This window comes from Plectropomus leopardus, chromosome 10, assembly GCF_008729295.1.
Source record: "Plectropomus leopardus isolate mb chromosome 10, YSFRI_Pleo_2.0, whole genome shotgun sequence".
Taxonomy (NCBI): domain Eukaryota; kingdom Metazoa; phylum Chordata; class Actinopteri; order Perciformes; family Serranidae; genus Plectropomus; species Plectropomus leopardus.
In genome coordinates, this window is record NC_056472.1 from 10,941,829 (window position 1) to 10,967,426 (window position 25,598).

Below are 25,598 nucleotides of genomic sequence, written 5' to 3' on the forward strand. Positions count from 1 at the left end.
AGGAATAATTCCCCTAATTTCCAACACTGATATTTCAGTCTGCGTGGTACTTGGCATGAATATATGTGGGGTTAGTCACTCAGTGAGTGTCAGAACAGTGGCTCAGCCCTGGCTTAGAGGGAAGCAACATAAATGAGGAACATCAAAAAATAGTGATAAACCTAATGCGAGTTAATTGAATAAATTAAATAAGAAGGAAAACAAAGAATATGAGTAGGTGTGTGGATGATCCTGCTGCTGCACAGTGTGCATGCTGAGGAGAGAGAGGGAGGGATTTTAGTAGCTTTGTTCGGTGCAACTGATTAGACTGGAGCAGCTGATTGGACTGTAGCTTCCTTAGAGATAAAAAAAATATAGAGCAGCTAGTGCACAGGACATTACAATATTTTTCCTTTTTCATAGAAAAGCGGGGATTTAAGTGAAGCAATGTCACCAGTGAAAGACCCCCCCCCCAATGTCTTTGAGGATTCACATATATACAAACATGCCTTTAATCCATTTTATCGATTTCTATTTGACTTTTAAATTTTGCCCTCTGACAAAAACTGTTGGATTTCTACATGTCTACTGAGGATGTGTGGGATGGTCATTTACATACGAGGCCTCTACAAAGGCACTGCAAGGGAGAGCTATTGTTAAAGTGCATTTATGTAACATTCACAATCACATTCACATCCCAGTGATTAAGAAAAAAAACAACTTTTATTTTGCAATGTATGTGTTTAGGTTAAAGAGTGTGGATATGATGACTCTTCAAAGGTGAATCGTATTTCTTTTTCACACACCTGTTAGGAAAACAACACTAATCACTTACAGCTACTACAGTATTAGTCCAATTAGCACCGCTGTGGGAATAATTAAACCTCCGTGTTGGCATTTAATTCTGTCCATTTACCTTGAGTGATGTTCTTTTTTACTTAACCTACTCCACCCATCACAACCCCATTCTGTCATCCCCAGTGTCTTTTCTTAGCAAAGCGCAGCACTGCGAGCACTGATATTTTGAATTAGAACGAGGAGCCATCCATTTTTAGCATAATTATTTCAGCAAAAAAAATGATTTAATCTAGTTTCCTTTCAGTCAATATCAATTGGACTTATGTTGCATTTTCTGTCATCGCTTTTATTGCTTGGTTTTTCACCAACTTAAAAATCCGTCCCATCAAATAGAATCTTTATGTTAATGCAGTCGCACTGCTTGTTTAATGTTCTTGAAGAGTAATGTGGATTTGATTCATCATGGCTATTAAGTCATGTTTTTCCTGCAGCAAAAGATGATCAACGTGACTCATTTTCTATTGAACAATTTCTCAAAACAGTTCCAGTTCTACTCGGGGAAGGATACAACACTTCCAGCTGGTTATGAGCCACAAGTTGGCTGGATTTAGACGCAGTGTGTTGTAGTTAGTGTGAAATCCATTGGCTCAGGCTCACTCTAAGTTTTCAGCTACTACTTCATACAGTGGTGCCTGTTCTATTTAGCCCTAAATTTCCTTTGGGGGAGGTTAGGATTCATCTACTTAAATATACGTATTTAGTGATGTTTTTCTTTTTTTAAAGATTTTTTTTTGGCATTTTTGCCTTTATTAGACAGGACAGAAGATGGATAGCGTGAAAGGGGGAGATAGAGGGGATGACATGCACCAAAGGGCCGTGATCTGGAATCAAACCCACAGCCACTGCGGCAAGGACATTGCCTTCATTCATGGGGCGCCTGCTTTATCCACTGAACCACCCGACATCCTTTTAGTGATGCTTCTTATCCATGACCTTCGACATGTCAGGTTAGTACATGTACCACAACCCTCACCCAACTGGGTCAGATATTTGCATTCATTCAACATGTAGCCTTGCATCCAACATGAGGCCAGAAAACTGAGATGGAAAGAAGCAGTTACTCGAGCTGGGCTGAAAATCCCTGGTTCCTAATTGAACTGTTAAGTATCTGCTATTTGGATGTTTCATCATGACTAACTATTACCAGTACCCCCGGGCTGTACAGTATTTCTGCTGACACTTCCAATTTCCAACCGAAATTTCAGTACAGTAATTCTCCCAGGAAAGCCAACCCGGCAAACAAGGTGATGCTCACCTTAGGAACATCAAAGAGGTTTCTACAGTGGCTGTGGGCTTCTCAGTTAGGCTTCTCAGTCTTAGTTCAGCCAGAATGTCACTTATGAGGTAAGAAAAAACAAAAACTACTGGATATACATGTAATTAACAATATATGTGAAACAATGTGGTCAGCCAAAAGTTCAGTGCAATGCACATGATACAAAGTGCATGATCCACTGAGGGTCATGGGGAAATCTCTGGAAACTAGGTCTTGAGTGCCTTCTGAAATCAGCCTGTCTGAGCTGTGACACACAGAGTCACAGCAAATGTTTTAGCAATCAGACAGCAAACACTTTCACTGTAGCCAGAAGACAGACTGAAATAATTACCCAGCAACGAAACAGCAAAGTGCTTATAGGTAGGATTAAGTTTTTATCACGTTTTTTCCAGCCCGTTCTTATTCCCAGGGCGTCAATATGGCAGCTTGGTCAGCAGCCATTGGCGTCTGACTCCGACATACAAGACACCTTTTAGCGTCTGTGTGTGAACTTTTAATTTGCTTTTATGTAAACACACCCATGGAAATGATATATCATTAAAAGTGATACAATGTACACAGAGAAACACAGGACCGTAGCCCAACCTAAACCTAAAGTAGTTGTGGTGATGAAACCTATGTTTTCTGTGAACACTGATCTTTATTTTAAAAAGACACTATTGCATGATGCATGCAGAAATTGATGTCTCTGAGCATCCAAAACTGATGCTAATCATGTAAGTAGAGCTTCATAGTTTGAAGCATAGAGTCACTAAACAAGCTGCCATATTTGACGTGTTGGAAGTGAGAACGTGTTGGGTTGCCATGAAAAACTTTGGGGTAGGATGAAGATCATAAGGATCAAAGTATAGTATCATTTTCATATGTTATAGTGTGTCAGTTATTCACAACTGAATCATCTGGAAATGTTTTATTCATATAATCAGAAATCCTGCAGTCATTCACAAATTTGTTGATTTCGCCATTAATTTTTTTTCTATACCTGCGTATCCTTTAGAGGTTTTAAGGAGGCAGAGCTGATCACAGCTGATAATTAAGGCAGGGTAAACCCTGAACAGTCAATTACAGGGCTGACTGATGGAGACAGGCGAAGACTCAAGCTTACATTCACATCTATGGGACATTCAGAGTTGACATTTGGAAAATCAATCTAACCTGCACCTAACCTGATGACAACACACACAGAATTACCAGAATGAGAAATTGGTTCCAAATTATGATATAATACATGTTTTATTAATACGTATATTATTATTAAGTAATAATTTATAATTGAAAATCCAGCTGTTTTATGATACCTGTAAATATAGCATGATTCATGCCTATTTCATTTATTCATATATGGCTTTAACAATATTAGATATAACGTGTAATTTTAGATTTAAAAGACTCAGTCATTAGTCACCACCAGATGATACTGAAAAAAATGCAGAGGAGAAGGTGACCTATATTTTGCAGTGGAACAGGATGAATGTCTGACAAGACTATAATGCTGCACAACTTGCTTGTTCATATTCAGCTTCTCAACGAAGAAAGATATATTTGAAGTAGATACCATCATCCCACAGGATGGAAATTCTCAAACTACAGTGAATATGGAGTGCATGGAAAAAAAACCCCAGTGTTGAATATTATGAGTGTTACTAAAATTCAAGTTAAGGAAATCTGAATTTCAACCAGCAAAGCAGAAAAGCAAGAGGTGTTCCAAAAGGGAAAATAGAAAATGAATAAAGCAAAATGTGTAACTGGAATTAAATGTATGCTGAAAACATTGAAACTGTAACAGTAAGTACATGAACACAATAAAAGGACATAAAGACGCGTCTATAATATCTAAATCAGATTGCACTATACTCTGAGTGTGGGTTGCTGATAGCATAATAAGAGCTCTCTCAGGGCAATGCAGAATCTTTAAAGGTCCTTGAATAACATAATTGAGAAGCCCCTGCTATAACTTGTTGCCATTAAATCTTTGATATGCCCTTATCCAGTGGTCCTATGCCCCTAATATGGTCCTATTCCCAATTATTGTGTCCTAATTATGCCCTATTGTGACATTTATATGTCCTTTTCATTGAAATGATTCAGTCATCCACTGTGGAAAAGTAAATCTTGGATACACTCTTTGTTGCTTCAAATTCATATTTAAATCCAGTATATCTACAGACTGCAAATTCCAAACCCATGCTTCAGTTTGTGAAATGTCACAGGTATTTAACTTAGTCATTTTCTAATCATATTCAAATAGGTGCTCTAAAGGTCAATGAGGCTTGCTCTTAACCTGGGAACACCACAGACACTTTTCTCATCCTCGCCAAAAAGTCATAGAAACTCACTTGAGAAATGTCAGTCATAATTATGCTGCCAAGTAAAAGTGAGCAACGGTGAGAGCAGAAATTCTAGAAAGTTCTCAAGGCAGCACTGTAAGCCACTGAAAACTTCACTTGAATCACATCAGTAAATTAGATAGAACAGCCAGTTTCTGGGATTTATTGGGACATTTGCTCTCCTCTAAACGAGTCTGAAATGATCCAATTAACACTCCAGTTCTTTAACGATTCAGGGCCAGTGGCTGTCTTTTTCACAACTCCACTCAAAGAAATGCAGTGACAGACAGTAAACAGGAGTCGGCTCTGTCCAGAAAACACACAACACATTCACAGAGCACAATCAATTAGGGGTGGTAATCACATGGATATGATACTTGATGATAATGATATGCTGCCAACAGTTATGATTATATCATGATACAGTCAATTGTGCAGTATGGAGGCAACACATCAAAATGGATTGTCTAACTACAAAGGAAAATATCCCACTAATGGGAAAATAGTAATTTTAATTAAGTAGGAATCATGTCACACAGCAGTGTGGAGAGGCATGAGCCCACTCACAGTTTTACTGACAAAAAACTGTTCCAGAGTTAAAATGTCAGCAGCACAAGAAAAATAAACATCATTTTGTATTTAGCAGGATTTTAAAAAAAAAGAAAAGAAAAAAAATTACCTCAAAAATAACAAATTATAATTAAACACGCAGGAATTCGCAATAGCTGCGACCACATGTCTGCATGCATACACGCATTGCCACTTTTAGCTGTTTGGCATTAACAGTTATTGAGCTGTCCTTTGGCTCATGACCAGATTTTTTCAAAAACATCTCACGTAATTCTGTGAATCTATTTGGATGGTATGATACACATACACATTTTTGCGACAGAAAACTCCCATCACCAGGACCCCTTTAAGCCAGCTGGCATGAGCATAAACACACATGTTCACACAGAAAACACTTATACACGTCCATGGACCTCCACGCCAAATTTCAGCATCCTGAGAGCAAAAACTGTATTTAAATTTTTTTGTGGAGCGACCAAGTGACAGAGCAAGAGAATCAGCAATGTAACTGGATGTGTATATATATTCAGTATGGCGATGTGAGCAGTAATGTGTTAATCATGATGCGATACATAACGCTTTTCATTTAATCCCTTTTAATCGCCGGTCGTCATTCCCGTCTTTAAGAGGCTCTAGCAGGCTGGGCTTTAAAGCTCAAGTGATGATACTAGGTATCACATGAAACCAGCAGACCATGTCATGCTAGCTTGTCAGTAAGAGGCTGAATAATGCTCCAAATGTAGGCAAAATTTGAGGAATGAAAAACCGGCATGATCATTTCACAGGGGTCCCTTAACCTCTGACCACAAGACATCTGAATGAAAATAGGTATGTGTACCACTGAGTCCCCCATTACAGATATGCCCATTTAATGAGTCCCATGCAATTTTTTGCTGCAATTTGGTTCCTAATCAAAACAATCTAGTGAGAATTGCTTTACCTTGTCGGTATGGACTTCATAACTGTTTTAAAATGCAAACTAATGGAAATGAAAACATTTGATTAAAAAATGCAATTAATCATAATTAACAATTGAAATCTGTGATTAATTGCAATAAAAAATAAAAAAAAAGAATTGTTTGATAGCCCTCATTTAGAAACAATATTCAGTACAGGTGCTGATTAAAAAATACTACATTTCGAGAGAACAAACTGTAACATATGAGCCAATCAAGTAGGGTTGAGCTTAGTGCTCATCAGAAACACGTATCTGTTATGGATAATGGTACCTATGGAAACTACGCTATCTTTTACGAGTATCATCCGAGTAAAATGTGTTGATATCTGTACTTGTGATGCAGTAAAATCATTTGGGTAACTGTGTTCAGTCTCTAACTCTTGTGATCAAAAATGATCTGCAGCTCATCCTGAGATAGTTCTTCTGTTAATAGTTTTATAAATTATAAACGTAGCAACTTCTGATCAGACCATTTCAAATTGAGGCTAAACAAAAAAACTCCTGGCTAAGCCTCAGCTACTTTAAACTATATCCACCTCTGCTTCAGATCAGTTCTGAGATACCGATACTCATAATTTAGATAGACACAAGACACAAGTACAGATACATATCATGGTGTACTTGCTCATCTATAATATCAACATTTTTATTAAAATATTGTAACCCTGCTGTTTGTATTTTTGCTGTATACAAAGCATTGATTAATGTAACATTTATAGTCTGATATTGTGACTGAATATGACTGTGGATCCCAACAACCCACATTCAGCTAAGAAAAGTGCTGCAAAAATGCACAAAAATAGGAAAACATGGTAATGGAAGATTCTACAGTGGGTGCCTTCATTTGTAGAAATTAGAACATTTGCTAAAAACAAAAATGTCTACATATTTGTATTTATTCAGGGGAACAAAGGTTCACTGAAAACTGTTTACAAGTCACAAGTGAGGAGGTTTATTTCTGTGAATTAGGAATTATTTCTGTTTATAGCTTTGTTCTTTGTGTGTTACATTATTAATGGCTTGTTCTCTAAGAGGGTTTTTTTCACCATTAATTTGTGGACTATAAATCACAAAACTCTCTTGAAGTCAGACTTTATGACACAAACCATGAAGCACTTATTCATTTAATCAAAAGCCTCTATTGGAAGGGCATTGTTGTATGAGCCAAACAAGTTTACAAACTTTATTGTGTGAGTCCATCCACACATGTCTGTGTGTACTGTGTGTAACAAGGCTGACTGTTCTTTTTTTTTTTTGATCTGCTGGTAAGATGCTTGTGACCATCTGACTTGCTGCATTCATTAATAAGATACCAACCAGTGCTGTGATGAGATCATCAAGACAACAGAGAGAAAGGTTCATCTCGTTACACTCTCTGGACAAATTGCCTCCGTCTTTTATGTTTCCATCACTTGCTTGTTAAAGGAGCAGATCTGAGAGGGCTATTAGGTCTCATTAAATAAGGATAGTAAGAGATGGAGGAGCATGCCTTAAATGGTGATACAGCAGCGGCTGACAAGTGTGGAGAATGAAACAGGTCAGGGAAGAAAGAAAACACTTGCCTCGTGTTTCTAAACCGTTTCCACAGGCTTCCTCTGGTCCAGATAATCCACGTCGAACAGAATCTGGAACCAAACTACAGCTGTGCCACTTGTGTGCCCTCCAGCTACATGAAAACACAGAGACAGATTTTGGGATGGCAGTGTATTATTGCAGGTTCATTTTCACTCTTAACTTTATTTGACAGTAGTTTGAAATTATATCCTCTCTATCCAGCAAAACTATCACAACTGTCAGGCAATAATTTTCTCACTGAGTGTGATCAGCCCATTCTCATTCCAAAGTTGTCAGATAGCGCAACTTTATCTGCGATTTCAGATGCCTGGAGCACACTGCACGCGTAAGCAGGGTGTGACGGCAACCTCGCCTAACTGCAGCATGTTGCATGCTGGGGATGTTGACACTGGCAGCGTTGTTGCTGTGACGCCTCTGCAGGGCTGCCTGCTGTGATGCGCACTGTAAAAAAAAACAACCCTGAACTTTCATCTGGGAGCCCGCTATTTGCTTCCTGTCTGAAGACATGGAAGTCCACTGAAAAAGCATTGATATGCAACGACTTGGGATTAGAATGTGTTGATGTTACTCATAAATGTTCTCAAATTGGATGTTAGAGGGAAACTTTGCTGATTTTCAACCAGCTCTGTGTGATCCACCCGCAAAAGTCTGCCAGGTGACATGAAACACTTCATTCATGACAAGTTTTATCTCTTCCCTTTAAAAGTTCTACAAATGCCCACATATTCATCTGACTTTGCTTTTTCTTCCCCGCAGCACTACTATTTGACTATCTAACAACTGAACTTGATATCACACTGTAAACACCAAGAGAGTATGTGTCAAATACTCTTATGGTGTTAATGGCATTGTAAAATCAAATGCAGATAAGTATTTCACAACAATAATGCACCCTCAGGCTGCACTCCCACCTCATTCTCACCCTGTGCTATTAAAAAAAAGCAGGTGACTTATCCTAGGATAGGAAAGGGAATGATTGGTTATAAATTGTGGTTTACCTATACACTGGACACACAGGGAGCAATTCACACTCTCTCTCTTCAAAGAGTGTGTCAGGGCACTCTTGACCTCCATTAGCGGCCCTCTGAACGATGGTTCTGTAGCGAGACTGTGTGGCGGCAGTCGCATTTTCTGTTGGACATGAAACACAATCTTCACAAAAAAGGCTGCGTGCAGTGGCAGATTAGTTGCACAGTTGTATTTAAGTCAATATTTTCAAGGAGGTAGAGGAAGTGAAATGATACTCAGACAAATGGTTGAGATATAAAGTCTGGGACACCAAATAAATGCCGACACAATATCACCAATGAAGTCTAATATTTCCAAGTTGATCTGATCCTGATTAGCTTGCCCTTGTGATTGTGATGTCCTCCATTTTACTGCGGTCTGTTCGGACACACCACACTGTAATGACTTCATTTGGCTCACGCTCCAAGGCTCATTACACAACACTAATTACTAAACATTGAAAATGGTGCAATTAAGAAAGTGATTACATCATCAGCGGACCCAATGGACTACAGCATATTTACAGAGACGAGATGCCTGCTCAATTCTTTTAAAAACAATTACACACTTTTTTGATTTCCAAGATACTCACAGTACACATATTGAAACCCATTAAAATTCCATTTTCCTCTTGATGTGTCAGCTTAATGTAATGAACAGTTAGCACTGTCATTTACACTTAAACATAATCATTGAATACACTTGAGACATCAAGGGGGAGCATATTTGTATGATAACATTTTGAATTTTTAAAACGAGTCTTTGTTGGTGTTGAAATACTAAAGCATATGTGCCCTTATACCTAAATAGGCTTTCCGCATACAATGTCCTGATACTGTAACTATAACTAGATACAAATATTATATATTGTGCAAAGCTGCAACTATTATTACCCCTTTTAGATTAATCTGCAAAGTATATACTCACTGTAACAATCAATTATTTGATCTTTAAAATATTTAGTAAAAAAAGGCACTTTTCCAAAACGCAAGGTGATATATTAAAATAGCTTTCTTCTTTTTTTTGTCTGACCAAAACTCCAAAACTCAAAGATTTTCACTTTACTAAAACAGAAAATGAGCCAGTCAGAGCATGGAGTCATTAATGGAGCTGTAAATCATGTCAATCATGGCTTGTGAACTGCGATTAAAATAGGCAGTGTTGATCAAATATGAATAAATATTCTGTTCTTATATTGCCTGTGTCTCACCTCAAATGTTTTCAGAAACATATTTTAGTGTACTGTTTAACTGTAAAATGAGAAAGTTGGCTCTGGTCAGTGGGCGGTGTGTTTTTTGGCTCAGCTTTATCAACACCACTTCATAAACTTTCTAATTTTACAGCTAAACAGTCCACTAAAATATATTCCTGCAAACAAATTCCCTGCCACTAAATAGCAAATGTTATAGGTGTTCTTCATTAGTATATATAACTAATACCTAAAAGGTTGTGGAGTTTTTAGACATTACTAAATAGCGTTAATAAAAATTCATGAGAGCTACCTTGTACACATGTCGATGGGCAGGCCGTCCATTCACTGAAGGGTGTCACAATGCAGTCTTTCTTGCAGGGAAGCAAACAGGGTCGGACGGTTTCTGGACGAGCAGAATCTGAACACCTAAACACACAGACAGTGGTCTTAAATTCTCTTCATCCCTCAGGCGATAAATGAAAAACGTCCTGAGTTTCGCCGTTAACAGGACAGTGCAGTGAAACAAGTGCCCTGTCCTTGACATCACACATCTCCCCACAGAAAACATGATTGATCACATGCCCCCGCCCCCGCCTGCTCGCTCAGGAATAAAGGTGGACAAATATAAAAAATTACATTTTTCTCACACATTCAGTTACTTCCCAGGGTACAAATATTGCTGTATGAAAAGAGAAACCCTCCCACTATTCAAACGCACAGACTACCTGTATTTCATGGTTAACATTACATTGTCAGTTTTAAACCCAATTATCTCACAGCTGTACAAATAAAATGTTTTATTTTTACAATCAACTATAATGTGAAAGTTGTTGCTTATAGTGACAAATCCACAGAGAATAATAACCCAGCCTTGGCAGGCCAGTTGCTACAAAACAATATATGTTCCATACATTATGTAGTTCAGATTATATTGTATATGAGTTTTTCAGCAGGAGGTGGAGAGGATGGTGGAATTTCGTGGCACCTAGCAAGCAGCAGAAAATAACAGACCACTGATTAAAACCAATTAAAGTGTCCAAACATGATGTTTTCCTAACCATAAGCAAGTGTTGTTTTTTTCCCTGAACAAACCGCACATTTACCATAGCATTGTCAAAACATTCAATTGAAAATGGAAATTGAAAAGCGTTAAATTTCACCATATCCACTATTTATGAAACATACAAATATAATATATAAGTGGCTTGCAGAAACAAACAATTCCAACATTTATGCTGGCAATTTGCTGTACTTTCCCTTAGCTCAAAAAGGAGAAAATTGTTTTTGGATTTTTATCTGGCAACTCTGTTTCAATTAACCTCCTTAGCCACAAATGCTTTCACCTTAAAAGCTCTGACAAACCCACTGTACTACCAGTTTATCACCAGACAGCAGACTAAGTTAGAAATTGGCTGATAACTAAAGGAGAGCATTTTTTATTTTATTTATTTAGTTATTCAACCTTTATTTGTCCAGTAATAATGCCACTGATATTCAAAATCTTTTTTTAAGGGAGTTCTGGCCGAGATAAGCATGTAAAAAGACACATAAGGAGTTGTGAGAGGCCAAAACAAAGCTAAATGAATCCAAAAGAAAGCTTACGTTGCTCCATGTGATCTATCACATGGAGCAGTCAAATGTATCAAATGTATCATATCAAGATCGACCCCTCCTCCATCATCCCTTTCTCCAGGGGGTCCCAAAACAAGTGCAAGTCTTTGTGATATTACTTAATTGTTTATACGTATCCCAACTGGCTAGTTCCCTTGACTGACGACATTGTGCCCATGCTTTGTCCCTTTTCCCAAACATTTCAGTTCAGAGTTGATGTAAGGTAAATGTTTACCGTTAACTTCTAAAAGTTTGCAAAGGGACGTGTTTATTGACCACCTTTGTGCATTCTGATTAGAAAAGAATCCCAAGCGCATTAAAAGTCAGATATTAATTGAAATCTGTCCCAATTAATGTGCCTGCTGGACTCGTACATAAATAATTCATTTGCTAACATATATCAGCTCCATAAGGTGGTGTCACTGTTGTTTTTTTAGCTTGTCCCCCTGCCCTCAGGTTAAAAAAAACCATCAATAAATGCAGCTTCAGAAATTACCTATATACATTACTCATAATTACAATATTCGATATAAACAGTTGCAGTGCTTGTGTTTGAGGAAGACATGGGATGGCTTGCAACGACCACATTTGTTACCAGGGCTGTGTAGATAAAGGAAGAGGAAATCAGGTGAGTGGATTTATCTCCCCATATACATGTATAGAGCAGCCACACAAGTCTTGTGTTGCTACCGAGGAGACAGAGTGTTCTGGGAGGAAAAATCAATCAAAGTCCACAGCATGGCTGCTAATTAAACCTGAGGAAAGTGAGGATATGCAAACTGTTTGCCAATGAATCATTCCTGCCGCACCAAGGACACCATTACCAGGTTTTAAGGAGCACTTTTCCGACTTTTATGAATTTCTTTGTCCTAAGATGGAAAATGATGAAAATGATCACGTATTTCCTTCGTATTTAGGTTGCTACATGTCTTGTGCAACATATCTGTAATGAAGCCTTCGGCTGTGTTGTATTTTGCGTGTTGTGCAACCTTGAAGTGGTGTGGATTAATGCAGCTATGTAAAATCAAATAAGTCATAAGCTTTGATGTCTTCATCAACAAGCAGCCAACTCCCCCCATCCCCAACACACAAACACATACACTGACACGTACATAGACATCCCAGTTTCACTTCAGATTGAGTGACTTCCTTTGCCCCACAACCAGATCCAGGTCTCACTAGAGACCCAGCATGGTGCCACATCCTACCGACTGCATAAAGCCAGCACGCACAGAAATGAGATCAAAGTATGCCAAAGCATAAGGAGGCAAGATACATAAAACCCATCCTTTCCCAGATTTATCCATCCTCTTCTCTCTCCCTCTTTGCAGTGATGCATGCCAGAGGGCATGGCAACGCAGCAGAGCAGCTGGGGGAATATTGTGTAGTGCGCCAAGGATGAGGGGATCAGACTTACAGTCTAGGCCATGGTGTTCAAATGTGACATTTTTGGGAAGATTAATTGTCTCTTACGATCACTGATTGCAATCAAATATCAAATTCATTATTTTCCAATAATACCAAGTTAGTTAAAAATGGAATATCTCATGCTAAGTATTAATAATGACTATGGAGTGAGTATTTATTAAAATGTGTTGTTACAGCCTTGAACAAACTGTTGTGCTTTGAGGTTCAGAATCCCAGGGGGTCAGATACAGCAGCTCGGTCAGTGGACGTGGACGTCTGATTCTGATGCACAAGCCACCATTTAGTATCTGTATAGCCCCTTTTACACATACACTACAAACCTGATATCATACAGACATTACCCGGAGGAGTCTATGTATGTCAGAATGCGAATGTCTGAATCAGTTATGTCAGACATTAAACAAACTTTATCCTGCCAGCTACCATGTAAAAGGTCTGTGTAATATTTGAATAATATTCGAATTCTATCAAGAAGCTCACTCAAAACCGGAAGAAAACAATCATTCGATGGTGAAGACAAAGGGTCATCTACAAAAATATGTCAATGAAAATGTCTAACTTGGGAGATGATCAGATCTAGGAACTTCTGTCAGTAAGGACCAAAGCCGAAAATCACTGTCCAAAATCGCAATGTTGTTTATGACCACAATAAAAAAACAGCTACGTGTAATCCACATCATGTCCTGCCTCCTGCATGCAGGCGCCATCCCTCACCTAAACCAGACAAAGTATTTCCACTAGCTGAAAACACTTCTGACACAGACAATCTCCTGCTGAAATTCTAGACAATGTCTGGAGGCAATTATCTAGCCACTGTCCAGTTAAAATGAGAAAACGGTGTGTGAGACATGCTGGGCTTTCAACAAACTCCAATGTAAACCCATCTGCAGCAATGACATACCTTGTAGTATAAAGAGAGAGAAAATCTGAGTTGGAAAGTAGGAGAGCATGGTGCGTGGGTCAAACAAACACAGAACTTTCACCCAGGAGACTTGTGTTTGTGTCCTCTGTGACACATGATTTTTTTTTATGACAATGTAGTTTTTAAACCCAAACTATGATCTTCTTTTGTAAACCAATCCAGTAGTTTTATTGCCTCAACCTACACTAGGTATATGATGAAACCCAAACCTGATGAAAACTGTTAATTCTAAAAAAAGACACTGCATGTAACAAACTAGAGCTTCATCGTATGACCATAGTTAATAACAACGTCAGAAAACAATAAAAAAAAACAAAAAACTGGATGTTAAATAACCATGTTCAACAATAATGGGTGTGGGTTTTTTTGGCCTTTGATATTGTATTGTTTAATTGGTGTTTATGTTATCATTTATCAGTATCATTACTGTATGTTATGAAAAAAAAAGCTTCACCCATATTTAGTAAAAAATGTTTAAGGTTACTTTCTTTTTTTTTTACCACTGCTTTAGTCTGTTTTTACCACTGCTTCAGTTTGTTATTTTATCTTCAATATATGATGAAGGGGAGCAGAAATTAAACTCAAATCTAATGTGAGGGATGAAGGCTCTGCACTAATACCAAGAGAGACCCACTGACCTTTCATTGAGCCAGTGTGCATCACAGAGATTATTGCAAAGTATGAAATGCTTAGATGTTTGCTGAACGAAATGACCCCACTCAAGAAGCACAACATCAGATTAATTCAGGGGGCATCGGCTCCTTCAGATGGGAACGGTTTAGAAATATTAAGGATATTTCTGTATTTCAAACACATTCTACAATAAACAAAGGTTAAAGCGAAGGAAATGGAAGAATCTGAACTCTCTCATGTGGCCCTGCGCTGTCCTTTTTCAGCCCAGGAGATATGCTACCACAGTGTATCTGTCTTCTGGATATTTATCCTATCATAAGAGGCGGGAAGTTATGCCAAATCTATGCTGTTGTATATTGACAAAGTCATGTCTTACACTATGGATGATATGGACAGACAGCAGGAAAGCCCAGCAAACTTGTTACTGACAGTCAAAATCAATGGAATAGCTTTTCCATTAAATGAACACTCTGCACTTATACATGAAAAGCAAAAAAGTGATTGACTCAACAGGATAGTGTACACACAAGATCTGTTGGTGGAGCAGATATGACAGTTTTCATTAAAGCCACTGTGGTGGGAGAAGGAACATTCATAAGAAAAAAGCCTCTCCATAATCCACTTTGTGGCCCTGTCAATAATATATCGAGCTAAAGAAGGGCAAACTTTGTGAATTATTTATAAATCTATCTTCCTGGTGTGGGCTATAACATCATTACAGTGACAGCACAAAAGCCCTTAGCAGCGTTTGATATTGTATTGCTGAAAGAGGAGTAGATAATGGTGGAGCATAAGTGAAATGAATCTCAGGTTCATGGAAAAAAAATCCTAAACAGAGGCTGAAATCACAAAAGAAGAGCTCAGTGTACAAAACTCCAGGGATATAATTTCCCAGTGCATCAAATCCTCTGGGTCATTTGTCAGTAAGTAAAAGCATACACAATATATCTTCAAGTAAAACACTTTCGGAATCTTTAATCATAAGCGATTTTTCTGTAAGAAAAACACGATCACCACCTCCCCAAGATTTTACAAAGCTTTTTTACTCCTCGCTTATAATTTACCATTCGTTTCTCCCGGGACTCATTTTCTAGTATCTAAAACTGAACAGAGTAGCAGTGTCAGACGGGGACAGACAAAGAAAATATTCTTTTACAAAGTGCTATTCTTATACTGGCATAATGACTCCAGAACAGACATTTTAATTTGCAAATTTGAGACACATACTTCTTGTTAATAACTATATTCAGAACAGGTAAAACACAGATTGTTGTGGGGCTGCAACAACACTTTCTTTATAACCAAATGTCATATTACTTGACTGAAAACAAACCTTGCTTTTCTTTTTATGCAAAAAGCAATAATGTTGCTGTCACTATTATGCCTGTGGTTTACTATGGCCATGTTTTAATATGCATCCATCTTCTTAGTGGCTTCATTCCTCAGATACCATAAACTATGGAGTGTTGAGGTTCATCACCATTGCTCCTTGTATGCTGGGGTAGGCTGTTCTGCACTGTCCATCCGTAGACTTAAGGGGTGACTCCAGTTTTTTTTTAATCTGTAGCCTATTTTCCCATGTTTTTATATATAATTGACTAATTGGAGGCCCTGCGATAGTCTGGCGACTTGTCCAGGGTGTACCCCGAACTTCCGCCCGATGACAGCTCGGACTGGCCCCAGACCCCCTGTGACCCTTGCGAGGACAGGCGGATACGGAAAATGAATTAATGACTAATTGGAACATTTTTTAAAATTGGTCCAGTACTGAATGAGAGGGCTGTGGCCAGCAGGGATAAAATAAGCTGCATTCAGGGCAATTACGCACCAACGCTTTACGTGCACTTTAAGGCTCAGATTATAATTCTAAATATCTGACAACATTATGGGGAGGACCCTACAGAGGTAGACCCTTTTTATCAAAGAGTAAGATCATTTTTGTTTATCCAGAAACAGTGTCGAAATCACAACCGCCAAACTCACCAGACTCAGTTTAAACAAACATTGATCTTATCCTCATAAAATTTACTTTGAGTCAACAGAAACAAAATAAAAATCACACAATACATTTTGCTTCATCTTTCCACTGTTCAAACAATCACCAACTCATGCTTGGTTGTAATAAATCCTCTATTCAACCAGTTAGATTTGAAAATGCTGTCTATACACACTAAAATTACTGTTTATTTAAATAGAGTTTGGTAGCTTTGGCAATGTTGATATCAAGGCTATCTCTGATTTAAAAAAAAAAAGGATCTCTTTACTCTTTAACAAAAATGTCTATCTTTGTAGGTTCCTTCCCATAATGTTGTCAGAATTTATTGCAACAATCTGAGCCTGTAAGTGACAAAACAAGCATTTTTATTGGACTAAATCTAAGGAGGAGGCAACATATTGATTCACCTCCCAATGGACTAAAAAAACATGCCTGCAACAGCATGCCTAATGTGTAAACATTAAAAGTCTTTACATTTACGCAAAATCCCAGTGTTAGAATTGATGTGCTTATTTCATTACCACTTTATACACAGTAGATGCCTGAGAGATTCCTGATCTGAGAGCATACCTTTTACTTATGACAGGTCCAGCATTCATCTTCATGCAGCTGACTTTGCGAATCTGAACACCAATGGCACAGGTTGGGGTCCCATTCAATAAGCTGGTTCCATTAAAATCCACAGAAGCATCTTCAATACAGGGGCCCCAGGCTGAGGCCTCCCAGTGGAACATCATACAAGGGTGGTCATTGCAGACTCTCCACTCCTCTAGGGCTGGAGCTGTTGGACACGCCTTCCCTTCTGGCAACCAACACACAGGAAATAACCCAAGTCAAACATGTGCGGTATAACGCTGCAATTGGCATTTTGAAAAATGCTGAATAGACACTGTTTAGAGTTTTGCATGTTTATCAACAAGACAAAACAATCTGAAATACGTTTTCACTTGAAGTAACAAGCTGTAGTTACCTGCTGGAAGTCAAATGCTAATAACATTGACCGCTGGCTGCTTAGCGACAACACAAATGTTTGTTCTGGTTGGCTGAGCAGACACTTTACAAGTTACAACTTGTAGAAGTTTCAATTACAAATGAAAAGTCACAGTAAGGTCACAGTATTCAGAGGCCAATTCAAACACTGCCCACAGCCACACCGTAACAAGCTTTTCCAGTCTCTGCTGCCTGTAGCCTGGTTGTTATATTCTGAATCTACTCATTATTTGGACACATACAGTACAGTTCTATATTCAACCTCAATGACAGTGCAACACTGCAAGCAAGATATGTGTGAAAACTTGTATGTTTTCACCAGGATGGTGTGCATGGCTGTGTAATAGGCTACTACAAAAAAAATGACAGTGGCATTTTATTACTATTAACAGTAACAGCAATATAGAATTACTTTCAAGTGACATTTTCCTTTCTGTTTGTAGACAGGCGACACTGACAGTTTAATGCAATCAATTGGAGGCAAATACTCACATATAGAATGTATGTAAATGGCAAAAAATTGCAAATAATCACTATGAAAATAATTAATTGACACCTTGAGTGTTTTCATATAGTGCCACTTCAATGCAATAACAGCCTGACTGTCTTGAACAATGTATGTAATTCAGATAAATAGTTTTTAGATCTGTACCTACATGTATTGTGCACATTCAAGAATGAAATAATTTGTATATAGTTTCATCATAAAATTAAATTAAGCTATTTCTTAAAAATTTCCATCAACTGGAAACCACACACATACACAGTCATACTAATAAATACACACACATACACACACACACACACACACACACACACACATATATACACACTCAAGTCCTAAGCCAAGACAGGCAGGACTGCCATTTCCCAAGTCCTAAATTTTGAGTTCCGACTCCTCAACAAGTCAGTGTGCTCCTAAACAAATTTGATGCCATTTTATAAAACTCATTAATAATATAATAATTTTACAAAATTGCTTTTTTAAGTTTGCACTCATTTGTTAAAAGTTGTTGCATCTCTGTTATTTGTTTTATGTTGAACAATGTGTAGGTGTCTAGTATATTCAAGTCATATACTTGAATATACTATGGCTCAAGTCCTCAAGGGACACTTCACTTGAAGAAGAATCAAAGTTGTCACCTAGAGAGTATTAAGTGCAGTAAGCGCTGTGAACTGTGACTCACAGAAAGTCTAGGATGAGTTTGTCACTAAACCACACACAAATACGCACATGCACCTTCCAGTATGTTTTGCATTCTCCCACTCCTCCATAATATCACACAACATGCAAGCATATGAACACAAGCACACACATGCACAAACACTCCCAGCACGTCTGCCAGCCATCAGATAACCAGCAACAAGATAATAAATATCACAGTGTGGAACCTGGCTAAAACTGTGAGATTCTTTCATCAGCTGTTATTGCAGATATGCAGTTGGTTACAGGGATTAATGGGTAGGAGCTGGCTGCCAACACTCTGACTTGAAAACGCAACACTTGGAATGCGCAGAGAAATACTGGCCAGAGAAAGAGCCCTTGATAATGGATGGTCAACTCAAACCAAAAAATGAAAAATGTCTAAATAAGACTCTGAAATCTAAAGAAATAACAGCCAAAGTAATCCAACAGTGCTGGTCAAAGCACTCTGATAAAGACTTTGCTCACTCAACATCTCTTTTTTGTTTGCTGAGTTAAACTTTGAGAGTCTATGTTTTTTTTTTTGTTTTTTTTTGCTGTTTTTTAAATATATATTGCAAAAAACCAGGGTACTCAACAATTAAACATTGCGCTCCTGTATAAATCTGGCACCCAACCTACCCAAAATGCAATTTGACCAAAGGCAGTCCTGTTGGACACAGGAATGTTATGCTTGTAGCCACTAATGTAGCCTCGAGCTCGATCATTTGATATAATTTATCAGATCTGGTGCAGCTCCCTCTTGAGCCACAAAAGGCTTTATCCAACTTATATGTGTACAATCGATGGAGCGCCCCTTAAATGGCATCAAACCTGCTTTTTAGTTTTTTTAGATATCAGTATTATCTATCAGGTTTTTCCACACTCTCTTCTTGTCACAAACTAATACTATTATTGTTTTGTTAATATTTAATATGTACCTGATAATAGCAAATCTACACTTTACACTCTCTACAAGAAGACAAGAAGTTAGGGAGGACAGCAATAAACTGTACTCCCCAACTTCTTGTCTTCTTCTCTTGTATATAAATTTCTGTCCTCGTGCTGCTTAGTATTTAGTTGCTACTCTGTATCTAATAAGATGAAACACTTGATGAGAGCTAAAGCATTTCAGCAGTGCTGCTTACAAAAAGTCATACCTCATCAATAAAAATCTGAGGAAAACAAACAAATAAAAAAACCTAGTTGTGACTTTTTGTTTGACTAAAAATTACCTGAGAAGACCTGCACAAAACACCACAACAACAAACACTGCCAATACACTCATGAACACCAGGTGGAAAAAGATTCAAAGGAGTCAGAGGGGATGTTGCATTACCTTTCCCCGGGATGGCCAACACAGTACGAGTACGGCTCTGTCGACCTTCGGCTGTCTTGGTGGCGCAGCTGTGCGAGCAGGGTGACCAGGAAGACCAGGAGCTAACCACACAGTCTGCAGGACAGGCCACCTCGCAGGCCACTTCTGTGGGGGGAGGGTCATCGACACAGTGGGAAATAGGCACATCGTCCCCTGAGGAAGGCAAGGTAAGATCAGAGGATTGAAACTGAGACGTCAGCTTCTAAGGTTCAGTATAAATCCTGATGAGACCCATTACACTTCATGTTTCATATTAACCTGATGAGACAGCAAGCAGATAGGGCTTCAAATCCCAACAAAGGGAAGAGATGCATGAAATCCCAAGAGTGTATGAAAAGCACAGACAAAGCATGACATTAAAACAGGAATATATATGCATCTCAAATAATCAGATTAAAGCTTACAGGGTAATTTATACTTAACTAGAATTACTGCCTTGCGGTTGTATGTCTCAACGCACCAGTCAAGTTGCACTTACAGTTTACATCCATGTCTGTGAAAACATGAATGCTTCACACACATCTTCCCCCTGGCAGCACAGAAGATCTATATAATCAACACAGTTTCAAGGTAGACACCCAATGTCTCCCCTGCTGTTTCTGAGTCATGATGATTAAGTAAGGGCCATAAAAGTGTTTTTGCAGAACATTATGATGTCACAGATGGCCTTTGAGCTCTTGGATATAAAATACAATCACCTTATAAGTATATCCTATTAAACATGTGTGTGAAATTCATGATTAGAGAATAAATTCTTGAGTAATGACCAAAAACATGTTTTGTGAGGTCACAGTGATGTTGACCTTTCACCTAAACCACCAAATTCCAATCAGTTTTTTGATGAATCCACTTGAACTTTTGAGCCAAATTTGAGGATATTCCCTGATGGTGTTTTTGAGATATTGCATTCTCAAGTGTGGGACAGACGTGAGGTCACAGTCACCTTGACCTTTAAACACCAAAACTGAATCATGTTATCACTGGATCCAGGGCTATCGGCAGTGCAATGGCATAAAAATGTACATGTGAATGCACCTCAGACAGATAAATTGTGACCAGAATACACAAACCATGTCAAGAGTTGAGCAGGTTTTTATTCTGATCACACTGAAAGAAAGTGTAAATGCAGTCCACACAGAGTATTGACACGCTCTGCTTTTCTAGTGCTTCAGTTGTTTAGCATTTTCTGTAAGGCCTGTGTTTTCTTTTATTGGCAGAGAGGGGTGTGTGATCCTAATGAGGTGTACAGTTATGACATGTAAAACAGATAATGATGGGATCTGGGATCTCATTGTTGACACTGTTGATGCATGTTGATACCAGGTGTAAACATAATCAGGCTAAATCTAGATACAATCTGAATATGAACACATGGTAATAAGATGTATAAAAGGCGTATGTCATTGTAAATACTAACAAGTCTAAGAATTGGTTTTTTAGAATTTATTGCATGAAGGATGATTTTTCATTTTTTTAAAGAAAAGAAAGCCCTCTGTTTTTATATTGGCAAAGTCTGACAAATGCAAAACATTTTTGATCCTTTGGGGGAAACAAATTTCCTTTCATTCACACCAAACTTAAGTAGGCATCCTTCTCAAGTCAGTGTTGGAATAAAATCTGTCAAACACAAATAGAATTTCACTTTATCTAAAGAAAATTATAAGGCCATCCCATTGGTATTCTGAGCTAGTTTTAAAAGCTATCCTTCACCCTTCATCTTGCAGTCATGTTATGAAATATTTATCGCGGCTCCCAGTAAACTCGTCTTTCTACAGCTACAAGAAAGACAGAGCCTTTTCTTTTTACTGTACTTCCATGATAATGACTCTCTTATTGTGTAATTAAACACTGAACTTACAGAAAAATAGTCTCACATGAATGTTAAAGACTGAGTAATACCCTTGGTAAAAAAAAAAAACATCCCTTGTACTTTCTTCTGGCCCCTGCCCAGAGTCAGCAGAGTGCCATGGATTTCTCGAAGGTCTCTCTGTCTAAGCGAGAGATCAATTTCAGAAACAGGGATACCATCCTGATGTCAAAACAATGCCAGCAGCAGCCCAAGCATTGTTTTCTGATATACGCTCACACACAGCAGAATCATTAACTTGGTTGAACTCTGCCACTACATCATGGAATATGGTTTAACAATAACAACCCCAGGGCAGATTTGTCATCAATTTGTCTGTTTTTTTTTCTTCTATGAGTGAATACCCGTGATGCAGAGGAAGGCAGAGGAGAGAGCAAATGTAGGTATCACCTCATCAGATAGATGTGAGAGACTCCCTTGAGGAAAACCTTTCTCCCATGAGGTTGAAGAATCAGAGATCTCCAGCCATCAAAGTAGCTGCTGTATATACAGCAGGAGACTTTAGTCTACTCTAAGATATGGTGAAGTCCTACAGGCTACAGTTTTGGGATACATTATTGCTTTTTTTTAATGAAGATACAAGTGGACGTACGGTGGAAAGTTCTGCAGTTGAAGTTAACAAACAAAAAACATTTTTTTTAGAATTTGGTGGGAGTGATATGAAGTATATGCTTACTTTATAATTTATAACTCTGAAGGAAAAAGGAAATTACTTATGAGCAACCAGGAATATTTTTTAGAATTATGTATTTCAAACTACATCGACTGAGTAAAGATCAGGAGTCTGCAGCACTTGAATACTTTGGGAACTGTACTGACGCTTTGCATAATCGTTTTGAACTGGCAGTGAGATTTTAAGCTATGAGAAATATATTGTCTTGCCACACCGTGGCTCCCACCCAGGTAATTACTGCAGCCGTCCGTGCTTTAAATAAAGTGAGCATAAAATGAAACACGGTACGCACCATAGATTCTGTAAATCAACCTCTCTGACCCACATTCAGAGGGACGGGCATGAGTGCCATATCTTTACCATCTATATAGTTTCAACTGTTGGGGAGATAAGGGACCTATTCTGCACTTGGAGTGCAAAATGGACAATGAGATACAGCATGATTATATTTAAAAACTTTAAATGGGAACTGCAAAGTAGAGTTTTATCTAAAGTTAAGAAAACATTTATAACTTGTATGTCTTTTACAGCGATGGCTGGAGTATTTTATTGAGGGAAATCAAACCAATTGTTTTCAGGCAGAAGACATCCCAATGAACTTATACACTGTACAAAAATTAAAATGCAACACTATTGTTTTGGCTTTTTTTTTTTTTTTTTTTACAAGTTTAAGTTAAAGATCTTTAATGCACCCAACAGATACATTTCTCTCAAATTTTGGTCTCAAATTTGTGAAAATCCATGTTAGTATCTTTTTTCCAAATAATCTTCCTGACAGGTGTGGCATATCAAGATACTGATTAAACAGCATCATACTACACAGGTGTAGGAAACAAGGACACAAAGCTGTTACAAGTTTTGGGAGAGTGTGCCATTGGCATACTGACTGCAGGAATGTCAGCAAGAGCTGCTGCCTGTGAGCTGAATGTACATTTCACTCCAATGTGCTGTCTCCAGTGCTGTCTCCCTAAATTTTGCAGTAGATCCAACCAACAAAGATGTCATGTTTACATTTTTGTTGAATGTAATTTTAGCCTTAGTTATTTTGCAGATGTGATAAAACAATATGTAAAGCACTCACTGCACATTGAAAATCGCTGTAAAAATAAAGTTTGTAATGGCAGCATTTCCTTTTCTTTACAGCATTACACATTCAAACTGTTGAAATGAACACCAGAAACGATGCATAGTGGCCCTGAGGTGTAAACAAAAACACCATAGGAACAAAACAGGAAACACAACATTTTATAACATCCCCGACCAAAGAACAGAAATCTAAATAACTAACAAAACAAATCAGAGAGCAAAATAAGCTCTCAAAAACAGATCAATTTCATGACATTACAGAACACAAAAACTTCACTTTAAAACACAATGGCATTTCAGTATTGTGCACTAAGCATATTCAGTGCTATGCAAATGTGTGCTTTGCGCTGCACGGCTCCTGTACATTTTCTGTATAATCCTTCAGGAAACATCAACACCTTTTATTTCTATGCTATGAAATTAAATATTCATATTGCTATTTTCCACCCACTATTCAATACAAGAGCTGCAAATTAAATTTCTGTTTCAACTGTTTTAATTAATGCTGTGCATACACTGCAAAACAATACCACGAGTGGTTAGTCTCAGCCAATCATTGCTTGCTATATACTATCATAAGGCTATATAGTTTCAGCAGAAGAAGCAGAGAAGCCTCACAAAGTCTCAAATAATAGTGCATAAACTGGTGTGATAGAGGCACACAAACAGACCCTATGTTTAGTTAAACTATAGTCATCCTTACTAAGGCCACAATATATGAGGTTATTTTGACACATTTACAATTACAACCCTAGGTTTTACACTAAACAGATGTACAGAGGAATATGCAAGTTTTCAACATCATGCAAAACATAGCCATTTTCCTCATGCTCTAGGGCATATTTTAACAATTGTTTAGATGTATTTTTTGCAGGCATTAGAATATCAGTAATTATTTAACAATCATTCTGCTTTAAAACCACAAAGGACTAATGAATATGTTTGCAAACAATATGAACAAAAGACTCACAAAGCTTTGCCTGGAAACGCAGCCTCAAGAAAAAAATGGTATGATAACATAAATCCAAATACACATCCTGTGTATATGTGCTTATGTAGGAGACATGTGGGGGCGTGTGTGTGTGTGGGGGGCTCTGCAAATAGATGGCTGCCCTAGGGGTCTTTTGCATTATTAATACAGGGATCTGTAGTTGGGGCTCTTACTCAGATATAATACCACTGCCTCCTGCATGCAATTTCAACATGATTTCTATTCCGCTCGCCCACCCACCAATTAATCTTCTTCATCGTTTTTATTCAGGTACATGTAGAAAAAAGATGAGAAGTCCTCGCCTTTGCTTAAAAGTTAATAATCGCATCCACTCTGTGCGGGCAGCTTTTAAGACAAAACCGGCAGGCAAAAGCAACAAGGCAAATTGGACAAAATCATCGTGAACATTAAAGTGGGCTCTGACAAACTAGCCTGGGTCACTAATTATTGTTTTTGCTGTGTCCGCCTGTCAATCATTTAACTTTAGAATTTCATCATAAGGGACAGTCTCGCAGACAGTTTGCTCTCTTAAGTTTATCACCGCCTGAATGTTGTTGACCAGTCAAGGAGAGAGATAATTCAGGCTGATGGTAACTACACTGTTTAGTTATTGATGGTGAGTTCAGAAGTTTTGATGAGTTTGGGAAGATTAGCTAACATGCATCTATGAGAAGTTAAAGCTGTCATGTCAGCTGTCAGTCACCGGTGCACCCAGTGTGTTTGAGTCATCGTGCCCAGTTGTTGATAGTTAGTTTGGGAAATGGGACTGACTACTCTGGTGTGAATGGTCGCTGTGCAGCGAGTGGGAGCTGTGGGAGCTGTCAAAAAAACTTTACAAAGCCTGGGGCAAAAAGCCAGTGGGTTAGGCTAACACAGCACAGCCATAGTTTACAGCCCAATAAAGTCATAGTGGAATACAATAAGTGCCCATTAGCCTCCTGGTGTGAGAAGCCATGTTATTTTTTGCAACAATTTTAGAATCCTTCCAGCTCAAAAGTGCAAGTAATGCACTCCTTAGTAACTAACATGAATAAGGATGATAAGTGGGTTTTTGATGATTTAAAGTGTGAGAGCTTTAGTCTCTACATGAAAGCCAC

At 38.2% G+C, this 25,598-nt stretch overlaps 1 protein-coding gene across 1 annotated transcript in view; it reads right to left on the bottom strand.

Moving 5' to 3' along the window:
* The window catches only part of thsd7ba (thrombospondin, type I, domain containing 7Ba), a 176,742-nt gene that overhangs the window by 63,573 nt on the left and 87,571 nt on the right, over positions 1 to 25,598 (bottom strand). Inside the window, exons 8-12 of the mRNA XM_042494871.1 lie at positions 19,846 to 20,037; positions 16,904 to 17,135; positions 10,054 to 10,169; positions 8,542 to 8,674; positions 7,531 to 7,634 (exon numbers count right to left, since the gene is read on the bottom strand). Coding sequence (XP_042350805.1) covers positions 7,531 to 7,634; positions 8,542 to 8,674; positions 10,054 to 10,169; positions 16,904 to 17,135; positions 19,846 to 20,037 — 777 coding nt within the window. The remainder of the gene's footprint in view (positions 1 to 7,530; positions 7,635 to 8,541; positions 8,675 to 10,053; positions 10,170 to 16,903; positions 17,136 to 19,845; positions 20,038 to 25,598) is intronic.